The 27,676-nt window shown below is 39.8% G+C and overlaps 2 protein-coding genes across 6 annotated transcripts in view; one reads left to right on the top strand and one right to left on the bottom strand.

Moving 5' to 3' along the window:
- The window catches only part of FBXL2 (F-box and leucine rich repeat protein 2), a 105,942-nt gene extending 103,032 nt beyond the window's left edge, over window positions 1–2,910 (top strand). Inside the window, 2 exon segments of the mRNA XM_063612653.1 lie at window positions 561–773; window positions 2,043–2,910. Coding sequence (XP_063468723.1) covers window positions 561–773; window positions 2,043–2,150 — 321 coding nt within the window. The 3' untranslated portion in view covers window positions 2,151–2,910.
- Window positions 2,911–4,378: 1,468 nt separating this feature from the next.
- Window positions 4,379–27,676, bottom strand: part of UBP1 (upstream binding protein 1) — a 53,304-nt gene continuing 30,006 nt past the window's right edge. For 2 of the 5 annotated variants that reach the window (XM_055284576.2, XM_055284566.2), the window contains 11 exons: window positions 25,638–25,790; window positions 25,427–25,537; window positions 24,881–24,988; window positions 19,075–19,178; window positions 17,249–17,303; window positions 16,492–16,585; window positions 13,056–13,146; window positions 12,178–12,296; window positions 9,358–9,500; window positions 8,605–8,656; window positions 4,379–6,409 (listed from right to left, as the gene is read on the bottom strand). In XM_055284576.2, coding sequence (XP_055140551.1) covers window positions 6,372–6,409; window positions 8,605–8,656; window positions 9,358–9,500; window positions 12,178–12,296; window positions 13,056–13,146; window positions 16,492–16,585; window positions 17,249–17,303; window positions 19,075–19,178; window positions 24,881–24,988; window positions 25,427–25,537; window positions 25,638–25,790 — 1,068 coding nt within the window. In that variant the 3' untranslated portion in view covers window positions 4,379–6,371. Of the gene's footprint in view, window positions 6,410–8,604; window positions 8,657–9,357; window positions 9,501–12,177; window positions 12,297–12,757; window positions 12,890–13,055; window positions 13,147–16,491; window positions 16,586–17,248; window positions 17,304–19,074; window positions 19,179–24,880; window positions 24,989–25,426; window positions 25,538–25,637; window positions 25,791–27,676 lie in introns of those variants that run through there. The other 3 variants (XM_063612633.1, XM_055284586.2, XR_008658642.2) reach the window with 2 other exon arrangements.

Below are 27,676 nucleotides of genomic sequence, written 5' to 3'. Positions count from 1 at the left end.
CTGTTTACCCAAGAGAAGTCAGTAATGTCAGATCACACTCTTCAAGATCTATTTGATTATAACCTTCAAAGATGCTCAGTACATCTCTGGGTCACAGCTATTTGTGCAATTTTCTAAATGAACAAGGACATTAGATGCATTGATTTCACTGGCATCCCCTCAAATGGAGAACTGGCCAATAAAACTGCTCTCAAGGGGGTAAACTCTGAAATTTCCCCTGAAAATTTTATTTCCATCTTTACACAATTAGGAGAGAGAAGCCGCTCCCAGTATAGCAAACCCATAACCAAAGGGCCCCAAGGCTTTGTGTTTGGTCCTCACTGCCTGATTAAATGTCTCAGTCTGTTTTGTGCTGCTACCACAGACTGGATAATTTGTAATGAACAGAAACTTCTCATAGTTCTGAAGGCTGCGAAGTCCAGGGGCTGGCATCTGCTGAGGGCATTCTTGCTGTGTCATCCCATTGCAGAAGGGCAAAAAGGCTAGCTTCCAGCTTTTTTTAGGACTTGAGCCTTGGAATAAGGGTCCTGCAAACATTTACTCATGTCTCCCTGTTCCAGAGCCTGTCCCACTGTGAACTCATCACAGATGATGGGATCCTGCACCTGAGCAACAGCACCTGTGGCCATGAGAGGCTGCGGGTACTGGAGTTGGACAACTGCCTTCTCATCACTGATGTGGCCCTGGAACACCTAGAGAACTGCCGAGGCCTGGAGCGCCTTGAGCTGTACGACTGCCAGCAGGTTACCCGTGCAGGCATCAAGCGGATGCGGGTAGGTGTGGGGCAGGGGAGTCGGTCACACCTGACATTTCTAAGCACCAAAGGAAAACATCAGGAATCAGGCCAGGGCAGGTGCGCGGTGGCTCACGCCTGTAATCCCAACACTTTCAGAAGCCAAGGTGGGTGGATCACTTGAGGTCAGGAGTTCAAGACCAGTCTGGTCAAAATGGTGAAACCCCATTTCTACTAAAAATACAAAAATTAGCCAGGTGTGGTGGTAGGCGCCTGTAATCCCAGCTACTCGGGAGGCTGAGGCAGGAGAATCACCTGAACCTGGGAAGCAGAGGTTGCAGTGAGCCCAGACTGCACCACTGCACTCCAGCCTAGACCACAGAGTGAGACTCCATCTCAAAATAATCAGTCAACACTCATTTTCTCTGTTATGCAATAGTTATGCAAACTGATCTGGTACAATAGTGTCACCTTAGACTCCACCCTGGAAGACTCAGCTTGAGTTGGGTCTGGGCTGGAGACTCCAGTCTGGTGATCGGAGCCCTTATAAGAAAGCCTATGTTGGGTTGGGCGCGGTGGCTCACGACTGTAATCCCAGCACTTTGGGAGGCCAAAGCGAGCGGATCACAAGGTCAGGGGTTCGAGACTTGCTGACCAACATGGTGAAACCCTGTCTCTACTAAAAATATAAAAATTAGCTGGGTGCGCGCCTGTAATCCCAGCTAATTGGGAGGCTGAGGCAGGAGAATCGCTTGAACCCGGGAGGTGGAGGTTGCAGTGAGCTGAGATTGCGCCATTGCACTCCAGCCTGGGCGACAAGAGTGAAACTCTGTCTTAAAAAAAGAAAAAAGGCCTATGTTAAAGGCAAGCAATTTAAGGTCATTATGAGTGGGAGGTAGAACTCTTGGCTAATTTCCAGGTAAGAGGGCTTAACAGAATTTGGCTTTTTCCATACAGTTCACCTACACTGTTTTCTTGATTATGCTTTAAGCAACTGCATTTAACAGCCCCATCCAGGGTGCTATAGCTGTAGAGAATATTCACTTAGTTTGTAAACAGGGCTGGTTACTACCCCTGGGTGGAAACATATCAATGCATATCAACGTAAGTGTTTTCACTTATCCTTAGAAGGTACTAATGGGGTGACAGACGGTGGGGGGAGTAACAGGAGTAGCTCTCATCTATAGCATAAATTCTATTTGAACTAAGGTGAAGATTTTTAATAGAGGACTATAGGTTTTTCTACAATTATGACCATAATCCTAAAAATACCTGTGTAAAGACTCCACTTTTTTCTTCATCCTTCCAGGCTCAGCTCCCTCATGTCAAAGTCCACGCCTACTTTGCTCCCGTCACCCCACCGACAGCAGTGGCAGGAAGTGGACAGCGACTGTGCAGGTGCTGTGTCATTCTCTGACAGCAGCTGCCTGGGCCCAAGGGGTGATGAGGCATCCTTTCCTCTAGAAGACCTGAGTCTTCCTGACCTACTCCACCATCACCCAATCTATTGATTCTCCATTGGGAAAGGCATTTACAGGTAAAAGACTTCTGTATGGATTGCAGTAACTCTGGTGATAGTTTTCACCTTTATTCTGCTGTGAAACAATCAAAGCCTTGTGTCAGTTAACACGTGACAAGTGGTCTCAATGCAGCTAGGACCATGCCAGAAACCTGGATCTCTTAAGAGATTGGTACCTACCCAGGTACAAAAGTTCTGCCCTTGGCATTATCAGCATTCCTCAAAAAGACCATCAGTGTTAGCACAAACTGAGCAGAAAAAATAAGCTGTTGATTTTCTACCTGATACTTAAGCCAGTGGCCTACTTTAATTCATAATTCCATTTTGATTAGCAGGACTTTTCCACTTTGAAGATAAAAGAGCAACTTTATCAAAGTGACTGTACTGCAAATTCATAATGCCTGATAGTTATATATGTAGAGACTTACGTGGAAGGCATGTTAATAGGTTTCCATGAGACACCAAAGAAAAGAGGACTCTATACTGGGTGGAGCAGGGCCTTCACCTTTTTGTTTCTGTCAGTCAACTTGTCATATACACCTCCAGGGACCAAAAACAAAAGCAGCCCAGAGTCTGTGTTGCCTGATTGGAAAGTAGAAGCTCTGGTGTATGCTACAGCACATAATGCATTTTTATTAAAGGAAAAAAGCTAATTATGTCCATGCCTCTCATAAAACGGGGGGAACCTTAAAGAGAAAGAACTAAGGCTTAAGTTATCTGTAGTATAATCAATTAGAAGTAATGAATGGATGCATGTAAAATGGATGTGATTTTTTTCAAGCTTATTTTGAAATCTTAAAAATCAGGTTACACCATAGCTACTCAAAAGTTTTACAGACTTAAAACTCAGATCAGTAAGTGTTGGTACCTTTTAGACTCATAAAATTGAATAAACCATTGCAATGCTTTAAAAAAAATTAAGTCAGAGGGTTTTATTGCTATGATTTTATAGCAGACACAGCCAAGCAAAACCATTTTCCAAATGCAGACCTTCCTGATGTTATCTGAAATCTGATAAAATGACCCTACTCTCTGCTGTGGTTGATTCTTGCTCCATGCTGTCCATATTTGTGACCTTTATTAAGAACCTATCAATCATCAATCAATCACCACCTTCATTGTAAACTTAGGTGTTCATGGTGGCTGGCCCTTCCGAACAACCACTCCTCCAAACTGAAGGGCCAGAGCTCATGAGAAACTTAACTAAGTGAAACGGCAAAAGCAGGATGTGTTCCCATGACTAGCAATACCTTTATTAGATAGGCAGTTATAGAAGTATTTTTTAAGGATATATTATGTCAGCTGCATTCTAGGAAGAGAAAGCAGATATACTCCCCATAAATGGACTTAGCGCGATTATCAGAGTAAGCATTAAAAAGTCATTTTATTGCCTTATGATATATTCCAGTATTCCTTGGTCTAAAAATTGTGTGGCTACCATAGCAGTTACTTAAATATACATTTATACCCACTGTTGTGGAGGACATGGGGGAGGAGGACTGATGCAGGAAGCAACTTCAATAAATGAGCATATAACAGACTTGCTTCAGTGATTATGAATTAGTTTCTATTAAAAAAATTAACTTAAGGCCGGCCACGGTGGCTCATGCCTATAATCCCAGCACTTGGGGAGGCTGAGGCGGATGGATCACCTGAGGTCAGGAATTTGAGACCAGCCTGGCCAACACAGTAAAACCCCATCATCTCTACTGAAAATACAAAAACTAGCCGGGCGTGGTGCTAGGTACCTGTAATCTCAGCTGCTCAGGAGGCTGAGGCAGGAGAAATGCTGGAACTCCAGAGGCGGAGGTGGCAGTGAGCGGAGATCGCAGCGCTGCACTCCAGCCTGGGCGACAGAGCCAGACTCTGTCTGTCTGTCTGTCTCAAAAAAAAAAAAAGAAAAAAAGAAAATCAGGTTTGCTTCCTTTTAAAGTCTGGAACAGTTAATGGAGTAACATATCCTCAGTTGCATCAGCTTTGAGAAAATAAACTGAAAAGGAAAAAACCATGAGCCTAACCTGTTATTAATTACATTTAGACTGGCTCAGAACACACACAGGGAAACTCCTTGATTCTATGACACGAAGTGACAGTAGCAGGAACTGGGATTTTAAATGAGACACACATTTGCAAAACAATCAGAAAACATTTATTATACTGAAATGTGTACATCCTACTATTAAAAAAACAAAGTAACAAATTTGCTGGTGCCAAAATTTATTTAGCCTGTTTCACTGGGACAAACTCATGTTCAATGTCACTCAGTATAATTTCAAGTCTGATAAGCGTCTAAGTATTTTTACCCCGCTTCTAAAACCTGATGAGGAATTCAAAATAAGCACACAGCATTAAATGACATTTATTGTTCCATAAATCTTGAGACCCAAAAAGGAATGCTAAATAGACAAGCAAAACTTTTAAAACAAGAGATAAACTCACTTCTTTCCCCAGTGACTGACTGGTACAGAAAACACGTGGTCACACAAAAGCAAAGGGAAAAAGTCAGAAAGGAAAACTCTCTGCCTACAGGATCTATAGGAGTTACAGATATTTTCAAATCGATGATGAAAATAGATCGTGCTTCTCTGTAGCAAATAATTAACCCCCTTTATGAATAAAACATAAAATGTCAAAGCTTTTACCCACTGAAGTAGTTTGTCTTCTGGGAGAGATTTCAAACTCAAAATTACTCATTTCCTATTTTTTGCCTGAACACAATGAGGATCAAATAGTACATTCAAATCAGGACATCTGGGTATATGCACAGAGATATCCTACAATTAAAATGGAATAGAAGTTAAAAAAAAAAAATTCAGTCCCCTACACCACAGGCCTCAAACATGCTTGCTGATGGATTCTGGGAAGGTTCTGGATGAAGGACGGAGATATGGGAGGAAAGTGAGAAAACAGTGGATTCCCTTTGAAAAGTATGCTAGCAGACAAGCATTTGGTTTTATGAAAGAGGCACTCTTATAGAGAAAGAAGCTATTATGTGGTGTATAAAAAGCCCCTAAATCATCACCAGAATGTCTATCCATGATTGTACTAAAGCTCAATATTTGAGGAGAGGCTTAAGGGATTTGTATGGTACATTTTAGTGTTTGACTGATAACATCTAGTGTTTCCACAAAAAAATTCATCTTGAAGATCCCTTAACACCCAGTCAGAAGCTATCAACAATAATACTTTCTCCCCCTACTTGGGTCACCTATTTCCAATGTCTGGGGTAGGGCTTTAAAAATGTTAATAGGATAGTAGGGGTGGGGGGTTAGGGTGGGGGGTGGTCAGAGATGGAGGGAGAGAGGGAAGAAAACGAGAGAAAAACCACGAGTTTAAAAGGCAAGGAATCTCCAAAAATGAAAACCAGAAACTAAAATGCTAAAAATGGAAGCAGAAGCAAAAAAGTTTTTCAATAAATCTGTGACAAAGCCAAAACACAAAAGTCTTTGTACCTATTAGGATTTACACTGATCCTCTCACCAAGGTACTCCTGATAATGCAGTTTGCTTCAAGCCCATCTTCCTGGCTTGGATCTTCTCCAATCTGGCATGATCATATCAAACGTACACCCTCAGACATGATTTCTTCCAAGAAGGTGCCGAGCCTCTTACCTGACCACCAACGGCCACATCAGCACAACACAACTCTCCGCATACAGATTTACTGCTGGCCCCACAACAGCACTGTCCCCCGTCTCCTCTCCAGGTCAGCATAAGGTTCAGGCAATAAAAGCCAAACTGGCACAGAAAGGTAAATGCCCACAGTAAGTTTCTACATTCATTTCCAAACCGCATACAGTGTAAAAAGACAGCAAAGGCTGCTTCTAGGAACTGTATTTACTGGCCTCTGCCAGAGCAGCAGGCAGCTATGCCTGCACCGTAGCCTCCAGAGCTGGATGCATGCTGTGCTGACGTGCTCACTCTCATGAGGATGCTTGGCTATGGCAGTGACAGTGAGGAGATTCACCTCTCATACAGCTCATTAGAAAGGTCATCTTGTGTTTTCAATATGAAACATTTCATATGGTAAAATCCAATCCCAAGACTTCTTGGATTCAGTCTTCACACACTTTTAAGCGTGACTATTTGGTACTGAATATAGTTCAGTCTATATAAGACATCACTTCAAAATTATGTGGATGCCATCACTATTTTCAGCTGCAGAAAAAGGAAAGATTATTTCTTCAGTCAGGCTTAGGAAATTAAGCCTATTAAATGGAAAACTCCCTGCCAACTACAACCTCCCTTCCCAATTCAGAGGTTACCTTTAAATGATTCTAGAGAAACAAGCAGATTAACTTGCTCTAGCTCCTCTTCCCCCAAAAAACTTCATGTATACATTCCCTTTTTAGACATTCTGCAAAGCCTGGCCCACTATCAACGCCCCCATTCCAACACTGTCTGCCAGTTCTGGGGGTAGGGGGACATCTATCAAGACACACAATAATAGTGCTGTCCATAAGGGGAGCAAGAGCTAGAGGCAGAACAGGTGAAATATACTGTGTCAGGGCAGAGGACCTGAGGGAGTAAATGCAAATGTGTACATCCACCTTTTCCAGAAAAATTTCTGAGCTACTCAGAGATTTCAAACATTTAAAAAATGTATCATTCCTTTTGCCTAGTGTTTCTCAGTAAATAGTGAGAAGCAATATAGGCATTCATAAAAAAATGTTTTTTCTCATGGCGACAAAGTGAAAAAAAAAAAAAAAACAGTAAATTGAGATTAGAGGGCAGATCCTATGATTTCTAATACCAAAAAGTGTCTACTGGTTTCACAAAACAGAACTATGCAATTATAGTGTATGTTTTCTTTTTCAGACAATGCCAGTTATGCAAGGTTAAAAACTGTACTGCTGTGAAAACAAAAGACTGAGCAGAAGGGTACTAGGCTAAAGACGTTTCTGAAAGAGTGAACCAGTTCAGAGTTAAAACTCAGCCTTGCAGGTAACCTGATGGCATATGCAACATGTCAGGCGCAAAGTAAAGTCAGTATTTCAGTAGTTTGGGGACACCTGACACACATGACATCTCCCTCTTCTAGGGGCAGCTTTTGTGCTAAGACCGGATTTGGATCTTAGCTCACCTGACTTTTAAAACAGTCTATGAATGTATGATCTCTTTTCAAATAATTTTACATTTAGGAATCCCTCCTCTTTAATGTTGGTGCCACCTAAGCCTGGTCCTGGCTCTCTTTTCATATTCTCTCCCTAAATGACCTTAACAACTCCTACAGCTGTGAATCACCGTTGATATGCTGAAGGCTTCCAAATTTACATCTCAAGGCCAGGCCTCTTCTCTGAGACCCAGACTGGTAATAGTCAACTGCCTACTTGACATTTCTACATATCCAAAATCAAACTCTTGGTTGATTTACCCCAACCATACTTACCTCTTCAATGAGATCACCATCTGCCCGGTTACTTTCCACAGAAAACCAGGTGTCAGAACTATTCCTCCCTCAAAAGTGGAGCCCACTGGGACCCTGTCTATAAACCTGTAAGATACCACCACCTTTCACCTGGATATCTCCTGCCTCGTTTTGCCACCTTCTCATCTGTCTCCACAGAGTTGTGAAAGTGAAAGAAAAATCTAGTCACATTACTACTCCTTTGTTTAAACAACTTCAGTGACAAGCCAATGCATTTCAAGTAAATCCAAACTACCATCATCACCCGGTCCCCGCATGCCAGACCCGGCCTCCTGCTTTGATTCGCCGTGATCCGCTCACCCTCACACACTGCATGGCAGCTACATGGCCCACTGCCAGGCTTTCCAAGAAGCCAGGTGTTTTCTTTGCACACAGCCCCACGTTGCCTGGGGATGCTAATTCAATGGCCAGCTCCTGCTCCTTCTCATTCTTCAAGTCTCAGGATTAATGACACCTCCTCAGAGAAGCCTTGCCTTGCAGTTTCATATTCCCCTCAACCCAGATCTCCCTTATCCATAAGTACCCCACACTTTCCTTTTCCTTCATGGCACTTAACATATTGGTAATTTTGTGTATCTCTTGGCCAATTTTGGTTTGCTTTCCCCAATAGGAGTTTCATGGATTCTGTTTTATTCAATAGATCCACTGAGTGACAGAAGCACGGTGTCTGATACAAAGTGCTCAGTAAGATGTTGGCTGAATGAATTGAGATTTTTTTTCCAGTCATCTAGAAAGACTGACTTCTCTTCCTTATATGCTAATTTCTGTTACAACCATTAGAAATATTCTCGATTCATTTATCAAACTTTCTTCTTAAAATGAGTAAAGCAATCGTTTTAAAGAATAAACACGAGAGGTACTAATTAGAGGCACACACCATCTCTCATGATTCTGGCATTTTAAGACACACACACATGCAAAGTACCTTTTACTGTGGAGAATAAAAAACAACTCTCATCTTGAAAATTCTGAACCATCTAGAAGGATAAAGTAAATGCGTAAGTACAATTAAGATCCAACTGTCATTTCTTAAAATGATTTTAAAACAGTAAATATTCTTCTCACACGAACACAGGACTCAATGGCCAAAACGATAATTCATGAAGGCAGTGTGAGGCAGCCAAGATGCACACGTGCTGCACTGCCTTGTGTTCACTATGCCTGTCCATAATGGTCCCTGAGAGGCCTGGTCGGTCACCCATGTGACCCACAGGGGCACATTGCTTGCCAGCTCCAGTGGATGATGACTCGAACAAAAATTGCATAAAGTGCTCTTTTATTATTACTTGCTTGCCACCAATCACTAGGGGAAAAATTATATATCTTACATGTTTTTTTAAATTAGTCATCAAATAATAGACAAAAGGAAAACACATCCAATGACTCACTTCATAAAAAGGACCAAAGCCTGCCACTATCCCTAGAGTGCCCCACTGACTGGCTGCATCCTAAAGGGCTGGGGGGAGGGTAAGCCAGTTTTTCTTGGCTTGTATTCCATATTATCACTAGGATGCCTGAAACTCTTGGTTTTAAGTTCTTCCAAAGTGATTCCCAACTCTCTGAAAATGATTCTCATAAGTATTTTCAAAGGAGGTCACAGAATTTTTCTACAGTTCTACAATTACATGTATAAAAGTAAATACCCGTCTGAAAAGGAAAAACAAATGATTTGATTTACCTGATCACTAACAAGAATGTGAATACCAGTGGGACCCTGTCTGTAAACCTGATTAATTTGGTGGAGAGGAATATTAAACACCAGCGCAAGTTTTCGAGCAACTTCTGAGGCAATCATTTCTTCCAAGTAGATTGCATGATAAACTGAAATTAAAAAAAAAAAAGCATTTTAACAGTAATCTTTGATCTGTTTTCTGCCTGATCTGTAGGATCTGTACGAAGGTCACACCTTTCAAAGTACCAAAAAAGTAAAAAAACATTTTAAATGGGAATAAACTATTTCTTTCCCCATCTTACTACCTTGAAATCTCAAATTACCAATCTAAAACATAAGAATACATTACTTATATCCACAAATATAATTTAATAAACATTAACAGAAATTCCTGGACAAAAAGATTTGAGGTTTGAATTTTTCTTTATATTTTTATTCAATTAATATAGTTTCATGTATTCAAAATTTAAAAACAGGAATTGGCTGCAAATGGACATGAGGGATCTTCTTGAAATAATGGAACTCAAACTGGGTTTTGACAATGGCTGCCAAACTCTGTAAATTTGCTAAAATACCATTATACACTTAACAATGGGAGGACTTTATGGTATGTAAATTATGCCTGAAGAAAGCTCTTTTTAAAAATAATATATACTTCATGTATTTCTAGCAATATACAAAAAGAACCCTAAAAGAGTCATAGTTCTTTTTACTTTTTTGAGACTGTCCTTTTTTGTTGCCCAGGCTGGAGTGCAGTGGCACAATCACAGCTTACTGTAGCCTCTGCCTCCCAGGCTCAAGCAATCCTCCCACCTCAGCCTCCTAAGTAGCTGGGACTACGGTGGGGGCACACGCCACCATGCCTGGCTAATTTTTATTATTTATTATTATTATTATTATTATTATTATTATTATTTGTAGAGACAGGGTTTCACCATGTTGCCCAAGCTGTCTGAAACTCCTGGGCTCACGCAGTCTGCCCAGTTAGGCCTCCCAAAGTGCTGGGATTACAGGCATGAGTCATCACGCCCAGTTAAGCATTATAGTTTTTGATCCAGTAATCCTACTACTAGGAATTTATCCTAAGGAATAAAAGCGATCTGTATATGCCCCTCCCCCACAAAAAATTTTAAATAATATAAAACATACTATATGAAAAGCTAATATAAACAATGAAGTGTGATGTTTCCTTACAGAAATCCCCAGCCACATTCCATCCAGTGTTCTGCATTTTTGCTACACAGAACTTATCAGTAGACATCTGCACAGTGCACATCTGTAGTGAGTGCTCAATTACTGATTAAAGCCAGACATGGATCAGGAATATCATTACTGAGAACTTTGCTTCCCCAAACAAGGGGTTTGTATGTATAGAAACCCAGAATCTTCCATTACATAAAAGAAGTTGGAACTAAAATTACAGTAAGAATATAGAAATGATCTAGAGCAGGGGTCACCAAACCACAGCCCATATGGGCCAATTCCTGCCCTCCACTTTTTTTTTTTTAAATAAAGTTTTACTGGAACAGCTTTATCTACAATTTACATATTGTCTATGGTTATTTTAGCACTACAGTCACAGAGTTGAATGTGAGAGACCCTATGTATGGTCTAAAGAGATGGAAATATTTACTACCTGACCTTTTACAGAAAGAGTTTGCTGATTATGGGAAAATATCCAATATTTCCCCATATCCCTCCACAAACACTCAAGTTTGAGGATATACCTTCCAAAATATTACAATCTTGGCCATATCTAAGTGATGTATAAGCTCTTGATGATACATGGAGATCTCCTTTAAATTTTTATCCTTTAAGAATTTGTATACTTAATCTCAAAATTCAGAGCTTCTGAAGTCAGAATGATACCAAATAGAAAAGTTCACAATAGTGATGCTATCCTTCCAATTTTTCAGTAAAATTCAAACCACAAAACATTTTTCAGAGCTCTACCTATTATTAGGGCAAATAACTGCATCTCTGAATGCCATTAACACATCTTTTTTTTTTTAAGTTCTGAGTGTGTTCCCTTTGTTCTACTTCAGAGTATGGAAAGAAGGAAATATTACCATATATCCATACTATAAATGAGAAAATATATGCCTTTTAAAATGCTTGCTTTTTTAAGGGCCATCTTTAGAGGTGAGAAGAGGGAGAGGCCAAGATTATCTCTGTCCTAATCCAGCACTATACCGTACAATTAAACGCTCAGGATAAGAAGCCCTCCCAAGATAACATACTGTGTAGTATTATTTACAGTGACATAAAAACACAGCACCAGACTCGCCACACACAAAGTGCACAGTGCTGGCCGAACACTTGTCAGTGACAAGTCCACACACTTAGGACTATTACATGCATGCACTGTTGCACATGTTATGCTTTAAGAGTTTTCCCCATACCTAGTCAGGAAAATTGAAAAAAAAAAAAAAAAAAAGGAAAGAAAAACCCTCCTGCTTTTTTATTAAGCTGCCAGTGTTATATTCATCATTTCAGTAAATCTGACAAAAAAAAAAAAAAAAAAGCCAGAAAGATATCAATGCATTCAACCTAGTTTTTCCACTTGTTAGATATTTCCGGCATGAAAGGCCACATGAAAAAGAGACCCATAGTGTGGCTGCAATAACTGAGAAAGAATGCCAGTTTCCTCTTCTCCCAAGGACTTGATGCTAGAGCTGCCACCTCTCGTTGCTGTCGAGGCTCCCACATGAGCAACTTGGCATTCCTAACACAGCAAGAGTTCTCCAAAGCCTGCTCAATCAAGTCCTTCCCATTTCTGTCTGACAGTCTCAGAAGTGACAGAATCAAGATGCCCTCAATACCTACCATAGGGTGCCCCACTGCCATTCTCGCTTGCACTGCTTGCAGCTTGCTGCTGCCCTTGCAGCACTGTGCTGCTTGGCTGCTCCCGGCAGACATAGATGGTTAAACGGGGCCTAACCGACCTGCAATCAGAAGATGCCACTGATGAGCCTGGGAGAGAAAGCTGCCTTACACATGTACAAATATGACAACTACAGGAATCTAAGTTCTATTTCCTTATGAGAACTTTATGTTATTTCGTTATACAAAATAATTTACTAATAAAAATATAAAAACCACACACCTCACACCAACTATCACAGGTGGTCTAATATGATGATCCAGACTCTAAACCATTGAGATGGTCTGTCAGATGCTGGTAAATTTAAGTTTCAAGATTAAGTCAGCAAATTAAAAATCAGTAAGATTCAATTTTAATGGAATTCTCACACCACAAGTATAGAAAGAGCAATGATAGTAAATGGTTCTTACAAGCCAGCACAATTTACAGTTTCTGTCATTTTAATTCACAATTAGTTTACATTTTTAATAACTGTTTAGTAATAGTCATGACCTTGAAAACCATAGATTCTGTATAGCTCACCTAAATTAGAAGTTTTGTTTTCTTGGCAACAAACCCAGTCGTCTTCAAGAAATCAGTACTGCCCATGTGCATTTCTACCAGTCTTAGTCTACCTCTGCCCTCATCAGTGCCTGCATCATATCTGGGCCTGCCCTGAAGGTGTACACAAAACAGTCTTCTTGTGAGCACAATGCTGCCAATGCTCGACGGCGCACACAGGCACACACGCCAACCTAGCGTGGAAACACATTCTGCCCAAATTCCCCACGCGAAGAAAGGTACATTCTTATTTCAAGCAAAACAGTTCACAGTATTTTACCTTGACTTCAGTGAATTATAGAGCCGAATTCCATCGGCTGCACCACAAATTTGAACTAAATCCTCCTTTGTCAGTTTTAATAAGTCGGCACCTAGAGAAGAGCAAAAATATTTTTCTCAAATAAATGGAAAAAGAACAGAACTGCTTTACAGGCATCTGTCTTCATGCAGTCCAATGTCCTTCAAAATAACCACAGATATCCTGAATACTCACATATACATGAACAATACAAGAAGACAAACAGACACCTGTCCTTCAGAGCCAAGGAAAATGCTGGCTTTTCCATGTCCTGTATCAAGAAGAAGCTGAGAAGTCCAGAGGCTGATGAATCAAATCAATGAGAGCAGGGCCTAAAGAACTCTTCCCAATATAGGATTTCACTCATCTACCTTATTTAGTGACTGGGCTGTGGCTATGTGAAGAAACATGATTCTGACCCACCCCACAGAAACAAACCCTGAGATCACCCAGGCCAGTCAATCTTTAATTTTACAAAAAAGGAAATGGAAGTCCAGAGTTTGTGGGACTTGCCTAAAGTCTGTAAGAGTTGGTAGCCGAACTAGGACTGGGCCTCTTTATACTGAAACATGCAATGTAAAGTCAAACATTCTATAACATAAACAACTCTGTCACAGCAGCCAATTTTAACAGAAGAATGGCAGAGAATCACACATTATACCGTAAGATTTCCCCCAAGCACATCCTACTTAACGATGTCATTTACAAGTGTAAATGTCTCTCTATACAGGTTTCCTATAGCACCACCTAGAGAAGCAGTGTTTGACACTTTTAAAAATTCTGTCTGAACACTCCCTTCACTTACCATAGAAGAAAAAACACTTACATGTAAGTATATAAAAGCCATACCTGAGTACATACACACCATGAACTACTACTCAGTATTTCAAGCATAAATGATATGGCATCTAGGATTTGCTTTGAAATACAACAGAAGGCAGGAGAGGAAATAGTGGAGAGCAAGACTGACCAAATGCTGGTAGTTTTTGAAGCTAGGAGATGGCTGCATGGGAGGTCATCATATTCTCTCTACTTTTTAATGTCTGAATGTATCCATAATCTTTTGTTTTATTCTCTAACAGCCAGGATACAGTTTATTGGGGGAATTAAGATGAACTTTGGGATGAAGGCTTGACTTCGATATGATAAATAGCCACTTACATATGTAAGAAGATAATGGAGTCATCTTTCTATTTTTTAAAGGCTCAAATGCGATAGCATACTAAATTTCTAGTCTGTAAAACAAAGATCAGAGAAGCACATCTCCCAAGAGACATGAGCATTAATAGAGTCATTTTATAGAGTCAGGTAAGCAGAGAGGCTCTCTTTCATCTCTCTACCAGGGCTTACTACATGCACCTCACCGTTGGGACCAGAGAGTACTGCGTATGTGTGTGCACACCCTTAACCCATACAGAGAACTGCAATGTACAACCCTTCCTGAAATGTGAATGCCCACAAGGATCAGAGCAAGAAGACTCACTGTCCTCCTCACCATGCTACTGTCAGTGCTGTGATTCAGGAGATGTGCCCAAAGGGTACCATGGCTAGCTCCTCACCCACTTTCTTGGAAGAAGCCCCCAGGATAAGGAAAAGGCAGAAGGCCACGCCATGTGATCACTGCTCACAGCGAAAGGGATTAAAACTCACCAGATAGAAACATGGATCTCCCTGATGTAACAGGATAGTAACGTGGGGCCTCCTTCAGTTCCAAATGTCAGCGCTTTTTCTATGTGCTACGCTTTTCATCTGCCTTCCATACAACAGTGCAAGACAAACCCCAGCTCCCCGACCCTGAAATTTTACAATTTCTAGTTTTTCACACATAAAAGGCTTTACTTAATCATATAAAAATGTAGTCCCCAGCTAGCAAATGACTTCCATCTGGAACTTTAAAGAGACAAAGAACTACACGGGGAATACCTACTCATTGCACAAACATTACAATACATGGCATAGTAAGAAACCATGTTCTTTGCAAAATCAAGCTTTTCTTCAGGCTGAGTGTGTGCACACACAAGTTCTGTCCTCTTAAAGGGATTCACAAAGTTGTGTTTTAATGGCCCTACTACACTGCAGGTGAAGGAAAGCTAACTACCACTTTACTGTGATCCAGCACTTTTCAGGATGTTTGGCCAGGACATGTTACTAGGTGGTCATGTTGGAAAAGAGTCCCAGAGCCAAATATATTTGGGAAATGCTACCTCTGCCCCACCTGTCATTATCTATTGCTGTCCCTCTAAACGGGTTTCCTATAGCACTACCTGGAGAAGCAGTGCTTGATACCTTTTAAAATTCCTTCTTAACATTCCCTTAGCTTACTGTGCAAGAAAAAAAACTTATATACATAAGTATATAAAAACTGTAATTGAGTACACTCAGACTATGAAACACTACTTAGCAATAAAAAGGATTGAACTACTGATAAACACAACAACCTAGGTGGCCATTATGCTAGTGAAAAAAAGCCAATCTCAAAAGGCTATATACTATATGATTGCATTTATATAACATTCTCAAAATAACAAAATTATAGACAGAATATAAAGTGGTTGCCAAGGATTAGGGATGGTGGGGGAAGGGTGTGGGTGTGACTCTAAAGGGGTAGCAGGAGGGAGATCCTTGTAGTGATGGCATAATTCTGTATCTTTTTTTTTTTTTTGAGACGGAGTCTCGCTGTCACCCAGGCTGGAGTGCAGTGGCGGGATCTCGGCTCACTGCAGGCTCCGCCCCCTGGGGTTCACGCCATTCTCCTGCCTCAGCCTCCCGAGTAGCTGGGACTACAGGCGCCCGCCACCTCGCCCGGCTAATTTTTTGTATTTTTAGTAGAGACGGGGTTTCACAGTGTTAGCCAGGATGGTCTCGATCTCCTGACCTTGTGATCCGCCCGCCTCGGCCTCCGAAAGTGCTGGGATTACAGGCGTGAGCCACCGCGCCCGGCCATAATTCTGTATCTTAATTGTGGTGGTGGTGGTTACAAATATCTATACCATCACATACATTGTGCCAATGTCAGTTTCCTGGTTTTGCTATTGTACTATAATTATGTGAGAAACAGAGTGAAAAGTACACCGAAACATCACTGTACTAGCTCTGTAACTTACTGTAAAATGAAAATTATTTCAAAATAAAATGAAAAAAAATCATGTAAAACTATATACACATACACACAAATGAGGACACGTAAGTCTGGTAAAACTATTGACTGAACCAATGTCAACTGCCTGGCTTTAATAGCATATAATAAAAATACAAGATATTCCTATTGGGGGATAGATATAAAGAACTTCTCTGTACATTTTTCTTTGCAACTTCCTATCTATAGTTATTTCAAAATTTTAAAAATATAAAGTTAATAAAAGCACAGAAACAAAAACAAAACATTCTCATGCACAGATACACACACACATACACATACCTGAAAAATTAGAGAACAGTCTTGTGTAGGAAGAGAATCTGTTTTTGAGCAGCCATTGCTGTGTTTCCTGGATCGTAGCTGAAGGCTGAATTTGCTATTAACAATGAAAATGAACATAAATAAAAGGAACCATTCAAACTTAGAACATTTAAACAAAACACAGAAAGCTTCGGAGTTTGAAAAGAGCATGAGTCTGACTCCAGCAACCCAAATAATGATGCAGGCCCTTGTCAGAATCTTAAACATGATACACAATGGGATGCTATTCAGCCATTAAAAAAGAGAAAAATCATGCTGCTGCTAATGAAATCATCTTTTGCAGCAACATGGACAACCTGAACATTTCATTGTCTTAAGTGAAATAAGCTAGGCACAGAAAGACTTATATTCTCACTTATATGTGGGAGCTAAAAAAATCTGAACACATGAAGGTAGAGTGGAAAAATAGGTAACAGAGACTGGGAAGAATGGATGAGGGATAAGAGAGAGGATGAGAAGAACTGGATTAAAGGGTACAAACAAACATACAATAAAATAGAAGGAGTAAATTCAGTATTTGATAGCAGAGTAGGATGACTATACCTAAAAAAATGTATTCTAGTCAGGTGATGGACGCCCTAAATATCCTGACTTGATTACCACACATTATATATATGTAACAAAACTTCTCACCTACTCCATACGTTTGCACAAAAAACAAAACTTTAAAATGCAGGACCCTGAAAGCATCAGATAGTTTTAGTAAAAAGATACTTACTTCACCAGAGGCCTGTGAAGCTCCATCTCCCTGATGATTTGGGGAAGAAGAATTGCTGGGGAGAAAGGAGAAAGAAGGAAATGATGATTTTTATAATACATATATGTTTTAATCAAGGCATTAAAAGCTGTTGCATTGTAACTATGCAAATTTCAAGTAAGGCAACAGTGGGAGACAGCTATGAAAGTCTGCAACAATGCAAGCACAACAGCTTAGGGTGTGGACGTGATGACGAAATGAAGACACAGAAGACTGTGTCTTAATTTGTGCCTTCTTCATCTGTACTAGTAAGAAATTCAAGTTTTGTGAAACAAAAGGGCTTGCCCCATTATCTTCAGGGATGCCAAGGAAAATGAAAGATACACATTAATTTTTAAAAGGGGAAAAAATATGAAACATCAAATTAAATAGTTGAAAATAATTGCAAAAAAAAAATGAGCTACAAGAAATAGTATAATGATCCTAAGCAAAAATATAAAATGATACTCCTTTAAGTAATTCATATATCCAAGATTGATGAGGGTGAATTTCAAGAGAACAAAAGAGATTAACTTGTACCACTATCCTTGTGCTTCTAAGTAAAATGAAATGAAAAACAGCTCCACAGGGAATAGGGCTACCTTCTGGCTCTTGAGCACCGACTCCTTTCTTAGCCCCCGTGCCTCAATGGATTAGGTTTATTATCTTGATTATTTATATCCTTTCTACCCATAAGAACTTAAGCTCCTTCAGACGGGGGTCTGTCTCTTCGGTCACTAATGCATCGGAACACTTAGAACAGTGCTGGGAACACGATGAGTTCTCCAGTCTACTAGTGAGTACATAAACTTACAGCTCACCTTTAAAGCCATAATCATTTTCTAAGATTATTCAGACCGGACTGACTAGGACACTATTCTAAGCCCTCAGACATGGTAACCTACTGGTCCTCTGGTCACTCCTCTAATTTTCTAAGTCCAAGGGTATTTTTCTACTCTTAAAGCATAATAGCCTACATGACAACAAGCTGCCTTCTCAGTTTATCCATCTCCTCAGGGGGAAAGCACATTTTTGCTTGCTTTCTCATCAGACCTTGTCAGCATGACCGGAGAACCTTTTCCTTTGTGGTCTTAGCTTTCATAATTTTCCTCCCCAACAAGAAACTTCCTAAAAATAGGGAACTTCTGATGTGAACTACTCTGCATTAGTTCTGCAGCAAAGCCCTGGAATGGAAAGCCTCCATGGGGTACTGCTGTACCTTCAAGATGCCCAAAATACAGTCTCCTGCTCCCACCCTGAGCTCACTCTAGACTCTTGCCAGTCAAGGCTGGATAACAGAATAAAGAGTCCACCATTTCCATTTCTAAAACCACAACAAATCTGTAGAAACTGAAAGGTCTTCCTTTAAAGATTCAATTAAAAACATAGCGTATCTATTGGGAGAGAAAAGAAATACTGCAGAAAATAACCCATTTGATATAAGCATTACAGACAAGTGAATGAACTTAGTAATAAACTCACTTTGTCCCTCTCTCTTTACCTATAGACACTGTTAATGTTGTCTTTAATCTTACAAAGAATATATCTTGGCTATATCTTGAAAATGGCCCCTTGTCTACAATTACCATAGTTGTGACTATGTAAGGTACAAGGGGCTCGGAGTAAAAAAGGCTGGTAGGTGAAGAAAAGACAATGATTGTCCTCTGCCACCGAGATACAGGATACTTCCCCTTACTGTTTCCTTCAGGTACAATACAAACAAAAGGCTGCTGTATATGGAGAGATGGGAAAATAAAGGCACATGAGCATTAGTTAGCTGCAGGCACACGATCACGCAAACTAGATACCTGTCTGGGACACTGCAAGTGCTCTGGTGTGGGGAGGTGAAAGTGGGCGCTGGGGAAGGGCTGTTATTCACATAGGCTGTGGGGGCATCGGGCCATGGAGAACACTAAGGACAGAAACAGAAATAAATTAATGATATGCTTTTAAAATATGTGGAAGAAATATTTTTGTAATTCACTCACTAGCCAAATGCAAGATTATAAAATGAGAGACAGCTGACATTTATCAAGCAACCTCACAGACACATGTCAAATTTACTTCTGTGTGGCAAAGAAAAGTTTTACCTGCTGTGTGCGTCTAGACACTGATTAATCTTAGAGAAGACCTAAAGTGATGACAGCAGCAAAAGTTTATAAAGGCATTTAAAATATATGCTTAAGTATAATCGCTTTGAAGAGCTTTCTCCTCCCTCTTTACCAGTATCCTCTTTATCAGTTTCCCAACAGGCACCTATCAAGATTTAAGAATGGCGAAGACAAGAAAGGATTTATAAGCAACATCTGACATCACATGGTGACCTGAAACATGGCTCTGACCTAGCTAGTGCTCCTTTTGCCCTCTTCCCTAATGAGCAGCCTCACCAGTACCCATTTGCTTCTTTGATACCTCTGAAGATTAATAATCCTCAAGACAGACCAGACAGGCCCAGCATCAAAATACATCAACTGTGTACAGTACTACATCCATCCATCTATCTATCTATCTATCTATCTATCTATCTATCTATCTTTCTATTTTCTGGAAGGGTTATGGTGAACTTTAATATTTTTCAGCTCCAGGCAAAATTCTGACCAGAAACAGAACAAAGACATGGAGATACACTATTACAATTAGGAGGCTGAAAAAGTCAAAGTCAAAAGCATGCTAAACATGCCAGAGTAATCTCAAATACAAGTCTTCAGACTTGAGATACAGACATCACATGATGTGATTTCACTCTACAGGTATTCTTTCTAAACACCAATGGATCTGAGGACTCAGTTTCAAGAGTCCCCTTTCATAATCATCCTTCTCTCATTTTACACAAAAAAGGCATCACATCTAATTATAGCCCTGGGGTTTAAGACTCTCCCAGGCTGGACACGGTGACTCATGCCCCTAATCCCGGCGCTTTGGGAGGCCAAGGTGGGAGCCCAGGATAGCCCAGGATAGCTTGAGCCCAGGAGTTCAAGACCAGCCTGGGCAACACAGTGAGACCCTGTTTCTACCAAAAAATAAAATAAATATAATCAGGCTGGGCGTGGTGGCTCATGCCTGTAATCCCAGCACTCTGGGAGGCTGAGGCGGGTGGATCACGAGGTCAGGAGATTGAGACCATCCTGGCTAACGTGGTGAAACCCCATCTCTACTAAAATTACAAAAACTTAGCTGGGTGTAGTGGCGTGTGCCTGTAATCCCAGCCACTCAGGAGGCTGAGGCAGGAGAATCACTTGAACCTGGGAGGCGGAGGTTGCAGTGAACCAAGATCATGCCATTGTACTCTAGCCTGGGCGACAGAGCGAGATTCCATCTCAAAAAAAATGAAAATAGATAAATAAATAAATATAATGAAGAAAGACTCTCCCCAAAGCCAAGCTAAAGATACTAGGATTAAAAAAAAAAAAAAGTAGCCAGGTGTGGTGCACACCTGTAGTCACGGCTACTTGGGAATCTGAGACAGGAGAATTGCTTGAATCTGGGAAGGGGAGGCTGCACTGAGCCATGACTACACCACTGCACTCCAGCTTGGGTAACAGAGTGAGATCCCCATCTTGAAAAAAAGGAAAGAAAAAGTACATAACTCTAATGACTAAGTTTTTCTATAAGTCAGGTGATTTTCAATTATTTGCTATCAAAATAATTCAGGAGGACCTATTGTCAACTGACATATATTGAAATAATCTAGTAGATCACACAAAAATGTCCCTGGGATTTTTGACAGATGATTCAAAAGGACTTCCAGGACCTGAATGACACCGCTGAAAGAAAAATTAAAACAAAATTTCTCATATCTATAAAATTCTAGAAGTTATATTCTATCCTGTCTCATCATTCAAGATGCATTTCCAATAATATTTCTATTTTTACATTTAATAAATTTTCATCAAAATCTGTAATATTTGTTGTTTTGATAAATTGGTACTAATAAGTTTTAAATATCTTGACTGAGATAAGAGGCTATGGTCACAGCAAATTTTAAAACTTAAATTTCAATTTATGTAAATTTGTTGTAAGGTAATTTTTTTAGGGTGATCATTTAAAAATTTCAGTTTCATCATTTGAAGCCTCAGGAAGAAAAAATAAAAATAAATAAGAAAAAAATTTTTAAAGATTTTCAGGCATAAAACTATGTCATATTAGGATACAATTTAAGGGGAGTGAAATAGAAACATGAGACCAAGAGGAAGAACAAAGTAAAATTTTGGATTTAATGAATTTTTTGAATGAACAATAGCAGTGGTCAAACTGCTATGGCATTTAGATTCCATAGGATGCACTTCAAGAGTAATGTCATAGTTTTATCTTAAACTGTAAATGCAAATCACCACCACGCCAGAACATTGCCTCCTTTGCAGCTATTTAAATTTATGATGAAAAAACTTTATGATGAAAACTTTCAGATGTCAATCTGGAAAGGTGCAAGTATATCCTTTTTCAAAATTCTTTTGAGGCCAGGCATGGTGGCTCATGCCTACAATCCCAGCACTTTCGGAGGCCAAGGTGGGAGGATCATTCTGAGGCCAGGAGTTGGAGATCAGCCTGAGGAACACAGCGAGAACCTGTCTCAAGTGTCTTGGATCACTTGGGCCAAGGAATTTGAGGTTGCAATGAACTTTGATCACACTACTGCACTCCAGGCCCAGGTGACTGGGCAAGACACTGTCTCTAAAAAAATTTAAAAATCATTTTGAGTAGGTAAGTGTCAAGACCACTGGTGTAATGGAGCTAAGAAACTGTGAAGCACACTGAGGACAGAAATTAAGTTTCACCAATGGTTACAGGGGCTTAAAACGCTTGTCTGACATCCATCAAAAGCAATGGATACATGGAAAATAATCTCAACTACCCAATTATGTATCACCCCTTAAAAATAACAAAAATGATTGCAGACTTATTACTTCTATTATCAGTCAGCTTTCAAAAAAGAAATCTAATTTAGCTGGAGAGCTTTGAATAAACTTATTGCATGGCATAGCAACTTTGCTATAAATTACATTTTACACAACAATGCCCATTCTTTTAAAATTAGGGCCTTTTAAGCCAGCTGTGATGGCACACACACACCTGTGGTCCAACTACTCAGAAGTCTGAGGCAGGAGGACTGCTTGAGGAGTTTGAGGTCAGCCTTGGCAACACAGTGAAAGCCCATCTCAAAAAAAAATAAACAACTAAAAAACTAGACCCTTGTTTTTCTTTCCACCTTACAAAGTATCACCTCCTCAGTTTACACTGTTTGATGAACCCAAGACCCTGTGAGCTGACTAGCAAATCTAATCATGGGTATCACACACTGTCACCTCACCTCTACTATCTGAAAGATTTTCCTGCTACAACATCCCCCTGCACATACAAAATATAACACTACATAACATACACGTACAAATAATGTAAACCATTTAATATTAAAAGTATCAAGTCTCTCTAAACTTTTGGTAATTATTGCCAGCCATTTGAAGAAATGAAGCCATCAAAAAGCTTCAAGTTAGTATGGCAGCGTAATGTAGAAACACCAAGTTTACCAAAACTCCATAAATACCCATTTTGCTTTTAGATATTTAGATTCTTCTAACATTCGAAAAGCAAGCAATGGTGCAGTGCCTATGCTCCTGAATTCATAACGGCGCTAGCAATGCCTGGCCTGGGCTCATAGTTATGGTTTCGGTACACTGTGAACATAGTCCCTCCCCAGGTAAAGAATGATCACCCATTTTAGGCTGTAGAAATTGGCAGTCATCATTTGAGCCAATCATATACAGCTCAGAGATGAAGACCAACAGACACATAAGAGTTTTGTTGTACGGCATCTCCTGGTAACCAACAGTAGTGACTATTCAGTGTGGGACCATTTCATTCGGCATCTTTTCGACTCTAACAGTAAGTCTGGATATCCCTTTTTACTGAAAGCCAATTGTAACTAGCCAAAAACTCTATGAAATGTTGGCCTTCCTTGGTAAGAATTTGAAAAAACATATGAAATTTTGCAAACTTTGTTTTTTAAGGGATCAATCTGTACCCTGCTTTTTTAAAAACAGGTTTTCAAGATGAGATGTAACCACCCCTAGAAGCATCTGAACAAAATCAAATACAGCCAGGGCAGTAAGCAATACATGAGGAAGATGTGAAATCCCAGGCCAGTGAACTGCTGACGTTTTGCATACTTTAGACTTGAGTTAAGAATCATTAAGAATTTACCAACAGTTTTCCCATCTTCAGATTACCTCTGGGCTATAATGAATTTCTTTTATTTAGGAATTACCAGAACCCACTTCTTTATTAGTTAAATGGTTTATAACAGGAGAGGAAAAGTGAGTTGCCAGAATCCCCCCCAAAGAAGTTTACTAAGAACCATTGGTGGGTCTTCAGCTGAGAAATCAGAAGAGGATAAAAACAAAATTGCTGGGGCAGGTGTTTTAGGAAAGAATATAAAGCTGTTTTAACAATCTTTGATTCGATTAAAAAAAAAAAAAAAAAAAAGCCCAGTTAAAGAAAATGTAACGTGTGCTTCCAGTGGCACTAGGATGAGTACAATTTCAGTTTCATTGCATAGAGAAGCATTAAAACATTTTTATTCGATACTATAATTGGAAATGAGTTTCTCGTGATAGTGCTTGTGACAGTAACATTCAAAGTCTACATTTAACCGCAGTAATTGTGATATGTGTAAGAATGAAAAATCCTCTGGTACTTTAATAGTGCAAAGACTGCAACAGTGAATACAGCAGTCACAAATACATATGATGACAATTATTTTTAATGATTCTTTAATGTTCTGTGTTTATATTTACTGAAGGTATGTAGCTGATCTAAGTTTGCAAAGCAGGATCATCCTTTGTGGACTAATAGATGAAGAGTCATGTCATAAAATAAAGATTTGCTATACTTAACTGGACAAAGCACATATTCAACCAGATGCCCCCTGACTGCATACGGGGGGGGGACTCAGGTCTAGGTGTAGCAAGGTACACTACTTTGGCCTGAAGCATTAATTCACAATGCAACTGCCAAGAAGAAATATGAATCCCATCAGAGTTTTTTTTTTTTCTACCAGTGCTGCCAAACAGGCTCTTAGAAGCATAGACAGACACACATTTTTATGCTACATGCAGAAAAATGTGACAAAGAACTGCATGTGTTAATGTCAAGCTTGCTGCCATCATCTAACTGTCCACAAAATTTTCTTATCAAATATACACATGAGAAAGCAAGACCCTTTTCAGTTACACAAAAATAATAGCTAATTTGCTAAAGAAAGTATTTTCAATTAATTTCAGTGCTCTTGAAGGAGGTGTGTGTGTGAAGGAGAGAGAGGGAGGGAAGGAGGAAGGGAAGGAGTCAGGGAGGGAATACATATCTCTGAGTGTCTTTTTTTTCCCTCCAAAACCACCCAATATGGTCAACATTGTTTTTTGCTTTGTTTTAAAGTGTTAGATTTAGGAAATTTTTCTCAGTGAGGAACAAACAGAAGCAGGAAGTCTAAACAAAAGCAAATTAAATCAAGACATGGACATCAAAAACAATTTTGGCTTTACTTTGCGGTGGAAGTTGGTCCTATATCTAACACTGCACAAGGTTTCTTGCACAATGAAAAGAGAAGCAGAAGTCCCTTACACTGCCTCGCTTTGCCAGAGAATCACCGTAGTCTGCTGGCAAAGTCCGCTTGCTGGACTTTTTCTGCTCATGTTCAACTGCATCTTCAATTATAGGCTCAAGCCTCATCTGGACAAACACCAAAGATTGGGATCAATGTCTTTTCATTATACAAAGAAAGATCTAACACCCTGTTTCATGTCTCTTCAGTCCAATTAAACAAATGCATGACTAACAGGATTCAAAGTTAAAAAAAATGCAAAACCCCAGCAGTGACAAAAATTGGACTTTCTAGGCCCCAACTTAAGTCTCTTGCCAACTTCAAAGTTTTTAAGGTCTGTTTCTAAGACCTCATTGGGATTTCAGCATCTTCATTTAAGATCCCACCCAGGAAACAGTCTATCAAAATCCCCAAATTTAAATATTTTCCCCAGAAATTTCACAGAGAATAACATGTCAAACTGCCACCCAATCTTCCCCAACCCTTTTGTAGCAAAACTCATCTTAGAAATAGACTAATATGCAACCTTTGCTTCTCTTCCAAAACCAAATGCTGTACTACATTACCTCTGTGAGGATTGTGGTATCATAGGATGGCTGATACTTTTCTTTTTCATGAGCTGTTCTCTTCTCCATCTTCTCTCGGTCAGTTTTTTGTTTCCTGTCTGCACCTTTAGGCTTAAAAACAAAGTATACTATTTCATCCATCAGGCTGCAGACACAGCTTTACAGGCAAAACTGAGCCTTAATTACAGAAAACCCGGGTTCTCTGTCTTACCTTAAAAACTTTGATTTGGCAGCTAGCTGAGTGTAGATGATCTGTGTATTCTCCATTTTCATTCTGCTTAAAGGTGTCAACCTGGATCCTAAAGGGCACTCCCTTTTCACCTCCGTGCTTCCGTGGAGTAAATTCTGTGCTGATGCAGTGTACCTATGAAACGATTCAGGCTGAAATGGATTCAAAGACCTTCCACTGGTTATTTTTCGATTTTGTTCCCTCTTGAGTGACCTGACACCACTATAAATTCAAGATCCTTTAAAATGAACTCATCACACATATTAGCAAAATTATCTATGAACCTAATTGTTTTTAAGATATGGCTTCCCTCTTACAAATCCAACTGAGCCTCTCCAGACTTTCTGAGCTCTTGCGCATCACAACGCCTCTCCTCTAATGCAGGACTTGGCTCCAATCAAGGGTACAACACTACAGTAGCTTCCTATATATACTGCCCACCTCCACCTTGGACTGTCTGCTAATCTCAGACCCAGGGTACTAAGCCCTGTTCAATCCACAGCAATCTTCACCTCATTGTTTAGAGCTTCTGTTGTTTGCCCTCTGCTGCCATTACCCCTGCTCTACCCAGCCAACCATCTTACTGCTGTTCCTACAGATACCAATTTGTGATACTTTGCCTGGGGAAATTTTACAGTCCAGAAAGCCCACTACCCATCCTATTCTGTATCCATCTAAATTCTCTGGTCAACTCTTCAAAAGTCCATTCAGGATCCAGAGGGCAATACTCATCTTCCACCACTCCTGCCCTGTCTCCTAATACCCACCCTGGAAGACAGCCTTAGGGTTTCACACAGAGTTAACAGCAAGACCTTGGTCATTTCTGATTGCTGCACATCCCTTCTTCTAATGACTCACTATTAAAACTGATCTCTGCAGTATGACAACACAACCTGAGATGTAAAGCCAGGTCTTGTATCACTTTGATTTACTACATAACTAGTTGCCTTATAGACAAACACCAACAGTATGAGTTTGCATCAATATTTGACGGATATAAACCATGCCCCCAGGGATTAACTGATGGAGAATAATACTGTTAGAATACCAAAATGCAAAATACAAATGATTTTTTACAGTTCATGCAAAGCATAGCTTATGAAGGCTGGTCAGCAAGTAAGTGGTTTTCCTTTTCTATATATTACCTACCTGGTAGTTTAAATTCCACCACATACAAATTTGAACATTCTGGGTATTAGAATTACTATTTTTTTTTAAACACAGAATAACGATATTATAGTTACTTTTTAAAACTCATCTCTTAGAGACATGATATTTACGGATGAAATGGTATGTCTGAAACTTGCTTTAAAGTACTCTAACAGGCTGGGCATGGTGGCTCACACCTGTAATCCCAGCACTTTAGGAGGACAACGCAGGTGGATCACTTGAGGTCAGGAGCTCAAGACCAGTCTGGCCAACATGGTGAAACCCCCATCTCTACATACAAAAATCAGCCAGGCACTGTGGTGCACACCTGTAATCCCAGCTACTCGGGAGACTGAGAGATGAGAAGAGCTTGAATCTGGGAGGCGGAGATTGCAGTGAGCCGAGATCATGCCACTGCATTCCAGCCTGGGTGACAGAATGAAACTCCATCTCAAAAAAAAAAAAAAAAAATGCTCCAACAATAACTAAAAGGGGGCAGAAACCACTAAAAACTGCTAAAGCCAGGTGATGGTTACATGGACAATTAATCATCATTATTATCCTATTTATAGAGGTTTAGAATTTTTCAGTATTAGAATGTTTTTAAAATAATGCTATAAGGAATTTTAAAATCTCAATCTTTTTTCAATTGTATCCTTTTAAATAGCAGCTTTTGTTCAAGAGAAATACATCTCATGAAAAATAGACATTTTCATTATTGGGACTACTAGCGGTAAAAATAACATTTGAATAATGCTTTACATATCATAGAATGTCTTCATATATGTTAGTTTAAAATAAGATGAACTTACTAGATTAAACCTAACTATGTATATAGAAAGACACTGCAACATAGTTTATAAATAGACATT

Source organism: Symphalangus syndactylus, chromosome 1, assembly GCF_028878055.3.
Source record: "Symphalangus syndactylus isolate Jambi chromosome 1, NHGRI_mSymSyn1-v2.1_pri, whole genome shotgun sequence".
Taxonomy (NCBI): Eukaryota; Metazoa; Chordata; class Mammalia; order Primates; family Hylobatidae; genus Symphalangus; species Symphalangus syndactylus.
This window is presented reverse-complemented; position numbering and strand designations above follow the sequence as displayed.